The sequence below is a fragment of the Nestor notabilis genome, unplaced genomic scaffold (assembly GCF_000696875.1).
Source record: "Nestor notabilis isolate BGI_N333 unplaced genomic scaffold, ASM69687v1 scaffold11908, whole genome shotgun sequence".
In the NCBI taxonomy this organism is placed as follows: Eukaryota; Metazoa; Chordata; class Aves; order Psittaciformes; family Psittacidae; genus Nestor; species Nestor notabilis.
Window position 1 is genome coordinate 32,490 of NW_009941532.1, and position 8,339 is coordinate 40,828.

The following is an 8,339-nucleotide window of genomic DNA, read 5'->3' on the forward strand; positions in this document are numbered from 1 at the left end:
TTTAACATACGTGAAATGGTACATTTTGAGCATTGGAGGCTTCGTGTTGCAGAACTGCTTTAAATGGGAACGCCTGTCAGCCCTGATAGCTGTTTGTGTTTTGAACTGAGCTTCAGTTTGCCAACCACGGCTTCTATTTTCTGAAATGAGGAGACTTTCCTCTTGGAAAATAAAAGCATTAAAGCTGGATTTGCTACCTGAAAGGTTCCGTTTTAGGGAAAAGTGAACATTTTCCAGGGACCAGCTGTGTTCTGGAGGGCAGTGGAAGACACAGTGTGAGGACAGCTGGCAGCCTGGGTAGTAAATCGAGAGCGCAGTGTCCTTTCGGCTACAGGAGGGGATGAGCAGCTTTTCTGAGACTGGAAGGGAAGGGAAAGGGATTCAGGCTGTCAGAGGGCTGGAGAAGCTGCTTGTTGTATCAGTGCTGTGATTTTTATTTTTTTAGGCAATTTGTGGAATGAAATCCAACTTAAAAGTCTATGTTTCTCTTTTATAGCCACATTTAATACGTACATCAGGAAACAGTACAAAAGGTTAGGTGGAGTTTAACCGTTCTAGCAGCTCATGCAAGAAAAGCCCCAGGTAAACTCTGAAATGATTTTTAATGTGGCACACCTGCCTTGAATTTTTTAAATGTTGCTTTTAGGCATCTTCTGCCATCCCAGTTCGCTGCTGCTCTTTTGTACCTTGTGAAACTCCAGTGCTAAAAATGGAATTTCCTGTGTCTGTTGAGGCTGTGACCTTTTAACCGTGCTGTGCCAAGGTGTATTTTGTACGTGTGTTACAGACAAGTGAGCTGCCAGCACCACTGCTGGCGCTTAGTTCTGAGCTGAGAGTTGTTCTTTGGTAGTTGGACTGTGTTTTTCTAAGGATGTCTCTGCAATTAACTGAGCTTTTACCATGCGTGGTGTTGGGGTTGTTTGTTTTGTTGTTTCTTTTCCTTGATTCTCACTTCCTGTGTGAAACACCAGGTCCTGGTAATGTAGTTTCGCAGGCAAGGGCTATGTGGTCTTCTGTTTGTGCAGGGTTTATAAAGTAACGTGCTGCTGTTGCCATTTTATGTTTAATAAGCTAAATTCAGCAATACATTCAGCTCTGGAAGGAAGCCATACTGCATCGCTGGGTTCTGTTGCATAAGCGGTATGTGTGGGATACAGAACGACCAGGAACACTTGCTTCGAGCGCTGCTGTCTAAAGCTTTGAGTGTGTGAGCCCTTTGCAGATCTTTATTAATTCAGCTGTGTCTGTTATTGCATGAGGAGAGAGACCACACACTGCTGCTTGGAGAAGTTAATTTATTGATGTGTAGTTAATGAGGCAGAAGTGTAGAATTTCCCCTCCTGATCTGATCTGGTGTGTATTCCGCCTGGGAAAGCTGGGCTGTGCTCCAGGCAGCCCGTACACTCCCCCAGACCTCCACTGTCCAGCCATGGCCAAGAGCTGTTAAACAGTTGTTCAATTGAGAAAGCCAGAGTTTATCTGCAGTTAGTTAGAGGGCAAAGCCCTGGAGCTGCCTTAACAAAGCAGGTTTTACTGGCAGGCTGGGTTGGTACTTGAGCTGGGATGTGGTTGAAGAGATGAGGTGGAAGGAAAAGGTTTCCCCTAATGAGAGCTGAGCCCAAGGGCCACTCTTTTCACTGGCAAGCAAGCACGGCTTGAGGTGTCTCCCCTCTTTTCCTGGCTTTTTTTTTACTTCTCTGAACTCTCAGAGGTGCTGTAAAATTCCTTGAAGATAAACGTTTTATGTATGGTAGGTATTTTTATAGCCTGCTTTTGAATATACTGTGATGAGTGTTTTACTAAGCTGGGTGTTCAGTAAAAAAGAACTGTATACAAGTGTAAATAAACTGTTATGCTGATACTTGAAGAGGAAAAAAACTAATGTTGTCTGTTGTACTTCAGGAAGGTATTAAATCAGTGGCTGCATCTGACCCTTTCTAGCTGGCAGGAGCAAGCGCAGACAATGAATGTAGGGTGGATCTCCCTGGGACATACATAACCACCTTTCTGGAGGCACTGGTAGGAACTGCAGATTACTGTCACTGTCTAAAAGCAAAATATGTCCCCCTCTCCTGACAGGGGAGGAGAAAACCTTCGTCCTGACCTTGTGTATTTGTACCCGTGTTTATTTTACTGCCTTCTGACTGTTAATGCCCTTGCTAGCTCAGATGCAGTCCTTTCAAACAGGATTGAACTGTCTTTTCTTACATTGTTGGCCTTCATCGTAATCTTTCAGACAAATGTAATCACTTGACCTTTGATCCAGGTAATAAAGATCAAATGCTATGACGTGTGTGGATTTCTTTTTGTGTCCCTTTGCAGCAGCTGAAGTGCCAGGTGAGTGTTCCTGCAGGTCAGCAGGTTTCCACAGCTTTGGGAGCAGAGGAACTGTAGCCTGGTTAAGAGGGCTTACAGAGCTCTAAAAATTAAGTTCGCTTACCCCATTGGTTGCTTTACTCTGACAAATAATTTAAGTTAACAGACTCAGTAATTGAGGAATAAGTTTAGAAAGGTGTTGAGAAGCAAGGGACTTTGCTTCATCCTCTATTTTAGGAGCTGGCTGCAAGAAGGAGGGTTCTGCAGTAATTAATTAGTTTTTCTTTCTTATTACTGGTTAAAAATCAACATTAAGAAGTAGATACTGTGATGAAGCAGGATGTAGTTTTGTGCCGTTCTTACAGCAAGTAGAAGGAGCCACAGCTGCTGTGCTAGAAACAGGCAAACAAAGCTGGAAGGAAGATCCTGTGCGTGGCAGTTCAGCAATTCTTCTCTGGCAGACCCAGAAAGTGGTGCCGCACGGTTGTTACCTGACAGACTATTTTCTCCTGGGAGGATGCTGTGATCACAGGGCATGTTCCTATTAACAGGAAGAGCATTTAACAGTGTAAACCCATGTTCACAGGCAGCGTGTGCTCTGCCTGCTGTGGGACACTCGTGCTTACACTGCCTCAGAAGAAACACGTAGCACGATCAGTGAATCCTGACTCCATGCACGGACTGCTCTTGGTGAGACAGGCTTTAAAAACAGTAGGAGGGGTGGCACTGAGCTGTTCCCACACCATTTTCACTAATTCACCTAAAATATTTGTGTTACTTTTGTAAGTGATCAGGCCTTGCAAATTATTATTTTTTACTGTAGTTTAAAGACAACTGGAGTTTAATTCTGTATTTCTAGAAACAAACAAATATCGTAAAACCATGGATGAAAGTTTGATGTAACTTTCTTTTAATTGAAGACAAATAAAAGAACTGAGGCCTAAACACTTTTTAAAAAGTCATCTTCTGTTCCCCAGTGTCTTCTCTTGAGCAAAATATACAGCATATATATTATATATAACATAACTACATTCAAGTACCGAACAGAATTTACATTTTCCCCAAATGGAGAAAATAATGCACATGATTCACATACCTTAAATCCAACCATGCATAAAGGAACACTGCCAATAAATCAGGAGTTGGACATAGTTAATCACACAGCTGTGTATTATTCTGAAGTACCGACAACATTGTTGGAATGCACAACACTGAGCACTTGGGAGTCTTCGGTTTATAACCTTTAAACGTGCTTTAGAGTCCGACTGTTCAGAGACTTACTTGTCTAAGATCTGTTCAAATTTAGGGTTAATAAAAGAGAATCCATCAAATGCAGACTGATCCATGGACTCGATCAGGTTTTTGTCACTGTAAGACAGTTTGGGCTTCTCACTCAGAAATTCTCTGTCAAAGTTGGTGTAGTCACTCGCTGACTTCTGTTAAACAGAGAGGGAAGATAGTTTGAGACAAGCTTTGTAATTTCTCCCAGAACAAATTGCTTAAATAAGAAAGGTCTGGAAGCTATTTATTGAGTTCGCCTCTCTTTCCTCCCCACCTTAATCAAAAAAGAATCTCGTTTTTGCCTATAATAATACCACTCTGAGATTGTAGCTGGGCCATTGCTGATTGTTAGTTGAAAATAAATGGCAGCAGGTCACTCTGGAGAAGAACCATCCAGATTTGTGATAATATCTCGTAGAATTACCTGAAGACTCTTCACTGACAAAAGCAATGCAGCAGTTAAATGCGAACCCAAGGTGCCTTGCCACTAACCCACATTTTTAAGTTTCTGAAAGCATTTTCCGTGCACTTGTTCAGAGAACAAAAGTGATGCCCCACTGCAGCTGCTTTGTGTCTGGATACAAACATTTGTGCGTGTTTTATAAAAATTCATGTTACTAAAGACCATGTTTTACACCCTGAACCTCCAGAGGTTGCTGGCTGTAGGATCCATATGTTTCCAGATTTCCCATTCCTGTGGGAACATGGCACATGAAGCCCCATGGGACAGCTCTCCTCCACTGAGTGTGTAAGTACAGTTTAAAGACACTGTTACCATCAGATTGTTCTACCTGTACCAGTAACAGGTTGCAGGAAAACTGCTTTGGATTTTTAGCCAGGTGAGATGAAGCAGCAGCGTCTTGTGATGATACAGACTGTGAGTAACACACGGTCTGCTCTCAAAATGTTTTCTCAGGTAACATTAGGCATGTACATTACAAGTAGTTCCAAGTTCAGTAACACAAAAGAATGTGTTTTGCCCATTTGGAGACCTTTAGATGAGTTAGAAACAGCACAGAATTAATGCTTGTACAGAGTATCTGCAGGCAGTTACCACTTGATGAGCCTCAGGTTACTGGGCCTTCTCCTACGTGGCATCACAGCAGAGAAAAATGCAGTACACTAACAACACTTCTAACATTGAGGAGGATGGATAATGGAGCTATTAGTTGATTTTCCTGAAGAAATTGTATTAGTAAAGCTGCTCCTTGAGAGAAGATAGGAAGACAGTCTTAGTAGGAAGATTTCAGGGCAGACATAAATATAGTGCACCTTTTTATAACAACCATCCAAGAACAGTGGGGTTTGAGATGGGTACTTAACCACCTCTGATAAAATGTGAGGCAAAAACTGGAGTAGGATAGGTTAAGCAAGTTGGAGAAATCATTCCTTAACTCATGGCTGACATTTGGGATACTGCTGCGGAACAAAGAACCCCACCACGTACCACTTTAGGCCTGAAAGGCGGGTCCACCTCCCTCTTCTCTAGTGCTGTCCAGTTGATTGTTTTGAAGAAAGGATGGTCTCTGATGTTCCCAGTGACCCCAAGTCGTCTTGTTGCATCCCTTTCAAATAGCTGCAAGAGAAGATACCAAAAAAAGCCTCACATCTCCTCAAAAGGTTGGTGGCAGTGGAAGAATAACTGTTGTACAGCTAAAAGAGCAAAAGTTGCTCACAGTAAACAAGCACCAGTAATTAATCTGACCCAGCCTTTCCTGTGTAAAAATAATTTGCTCGCTGATAAACAGCTCCTTTTAAAAGCCTACATTTGTCCCTCCCTGGGCACACACAGCACTGTCACCGTTCACTCATTGTCAGTCCTACCTTTTCTAATAGATCTTTCGATTCCTTGGTAATCCAGCGTGGGTAGTGAGGGGTGTCCACTCGAATTGACTCAAACAGTTCATCTTCATCATCCCCATGGAAAGGGGATTGCCCAATAAGCATCTCGTACAGCAGGACCCCAAATGACCACCAGTCCACAGAGAACGTGTACCTCAAACCCTGCAGGATCTTGTTCCACACAAGAAAAAATACAAGTAATGAGTGAAAGACAGCAATATATTAAAAAAATAACCAGAAAGGGGGTTGTAAGAGAGAGTCTTTGATAACTGGGTATTTCAGAGGGAGGGAGAAATCCAGCAATTTGACTAATTGTTGGCACTGATGCACATCTGTAGTTCTATCCTCGGCTGCTATTTGTGCAGATGTGGACAGCTCAGTGGACAGGTCTGCTCTCATGCAGAAATTTTCTCCATTAACTTTAAATAACTGTATACTTGGAACACATCTCTAGTTTCTTTACAAGATTAAGGGAGAAGCAAGTAGTAATGAAAAGTCGATTATTACCACAGAGACATAACTTACAGCTTTAAATACTAATTTACTACTTTATTTGGACTACTTTGCAAATCAGATAAAAAACCCCAACTATACCATGGAGAAATTAACTTGGTGATATTCCCCTTAGAAGCTGCTTTTACTTTGGAGTTTGGTTGTTTGCATAGGTTCACCACCTGTAGTGCAGGTAGATTCATTTTGGGGGAGCCCTTGTGTGTATGATAGCAATAAAAGCATAAGGGAAAACCAGCTGTTTAAAACCTGAACATTTTAACATTTCAAAACCATGTTTCTTTAAACTTGCAGTTATAGAATACTTACAAATCTTAGGTCCCTTCTATAGAAGACTTTTACATTTCTGAACTATTGTTCTACAAAGAGATAATTAATCCCATCAGTGCATTAAATCCATCCTGGCAGTGACATACTGACCTCAGGAGCAATGTAATCTGGGGTCCCACAGAAAGTGCTGGCCTTGTGCTCACCACCAACGTTTTCTTTGCACATTCCAAAATCAGCTATTTTGATGTGGCCTTCTTTATCAAGCATCACATTGTCCAGTTTCAGGTCTCTGCAAAAAGTGTTTTTTAAGAATAAGTGAGTAATTTTTGTATTCAGACACGTGCAGTTTCTTAACTGATGAACACCTACCCTCCATCATACAAAGAAGCTTTTCAAGAAAATAATCATCCATCAGCACAACACATACAAACCAGTACTTTTGTACTTTGAAGGTGGTAGGGAGAAAGGAAAAATTCTCTCTTGTTGGGATAAATAAGAGGTGTATATATACCTTGTGACCTTATAATCCTCAATATTAACTTTCAGGTCCAGAAGCACACCCTGTGCTTCTGTTGCTTCTGGGAGGAGGCGAGTTAATGCCCCAGCAGCAGACAGGGCAGCGCTGCACCAGCTCCACGGCTCAAAAGAAGGATTGTTGGATTTTTAGGGCCTTTGGCAGGAGTGTGAATGTTTGAAGCTTGCCCAACTGTTAATGCTACCTATGACTTGTTCCTCCTTGCAGCACAAGGGGGTTCACGTGTTGTGGCTATGGTGTGTGAAATGACCTATTCGTGTCTTTTTACAGAGTAACACTATTCAACCAAGACAGAGCTTTTTAACAGCGGTTTCCAAAAGCTACATTCCCTCCCTTTGACTCTGATACATTTTTTGTCCATCTGGCTGCAAAAGCACATACCAAGGAGGGCAGGCTGATGAGAAACTGAACAGCCCTTCTGCTTACCAAGAAAGGCTTGAACAGAGCAGATGATTTTACATGAGAACAGGGCTGTCTTTTCTCCTTGCTCACTGAAGTTCCCAGCATTGGCTACTTACACTGCTCAGTCGGTGAGCTGGAGCTCGAACCAAGAGTCCCTGATCTAATGCAACGCACCATAACTCCTTCCATGTTTGGACATCAGCTGCTGTTCACCTGAGTAAATTGAATATATTTGAGATGGGGAAGACTCAGGGTAACTTTGGGCACTGCGCTGCCCTAGCTACAGTTCTAAAATGTCCTGCATGAACATGCACTTACATGCAACACCTGCCTAAAACTGCTCCAAGTCAGGTTCTGTGATTATACTGGTAAACACCCTGTCTGAGACAGAGGGGAAAAAAAGTACAAGTACTTTTGGTTGTGCTGGTGTATTGTGGAAAACGGTATTTTCTCTGAAAATATTTCATGCTACAAAATTCCCTCCAGGAACATTCTAATTTAATATAGGAAATTTAACTGCAAGCCTGAAAATGCTCTAGAAAAGCTCGTAGGGAAGGACTTTGTGCTGATGACAACATATCCTGGAGTTCGATCCTTTGCTGTATAAGAACCTGCAGGAGGCAGTGGGAATATAGCTGGTTACATGAAGCACCTCCCTGGGTTATAGCTGTCTTCTCTGAGGGGCAGACAGGCTTGTAAGAGTTGTCTTTCCTTACCAAGGAGGATTCCTGTAATGTTCATCCTCTTTACAAAAACCCCCTTTTTTAGTAGTCTCTAACTTCAGAAAATTGCTTTAAAGGATGATGCTCCAACAGATGTTTCCTGTTTCTGTGAAGGGAGATGGACAATACCAGATGTTCTGGGGCACCTTTACCTTGGGCCTTGTGTAACTTGCTCAGAAGCACACAGCCCGTTCTTTGTACCTCTTTGTAACAGAAGTAAGAGCTACCTGAGCAAGTAGTTACCAAATGGTGGCTTTGAAGCTGGGGTGGGGTGAAAAGGCTGGAAGAAGGAAACTGACAGAAAAACTACATGAAAATAAACTTCTGATCTCTTGTAGTGCAGGTATTTACAGTAAGAAGCAGTTGATCAGGATCTGGCTCCTGATGTTTCAACGTGGTGAGGCATAAGCATTAATATTGTGGTTCCAGACAACCACAAGTTTTTCACAAGGCAGCAGGAA

The 8,339-nt window shown here is 42.3% G+C and overlaps 1 protein-coding gene across 1 annotated transcript in view; it reads right to left on the reverse strand.

The window, feature by feature from the left end:
- Positions 1–3,376: 3,376 nt before the first annotated feature.
- The window catches only part of PRKCD (protein kinase C, delta), a 28,882-nt gene continuing 23,919 nt past the window's right edge, over positions 3,377–8,339 (reverse strand). Inside the window, exons 14-17 of the mRNA XM_010020946.1 lie at positions 6,370–6,508; positions 5,422–5,610; positions 5,045–5,173; positions 3,377–3,752 (exon numbers count right to left, since the gene is read on the reverse strand). Coding sequence (XP_010019248.1) covers positions 3,594–3,752; positions 5,045–5,173; positions 5,422–5,610; positions 6,370–6,508 — 616 coding nt within the window. The 3' untranslated portion in view covers positions 3,377–3,593. The remainder of the gene's footprint in view (positions 3,753–5,044; positions 5,174–5,421; positions 5,611–6,369; positions 6,509–8,339) is intronic.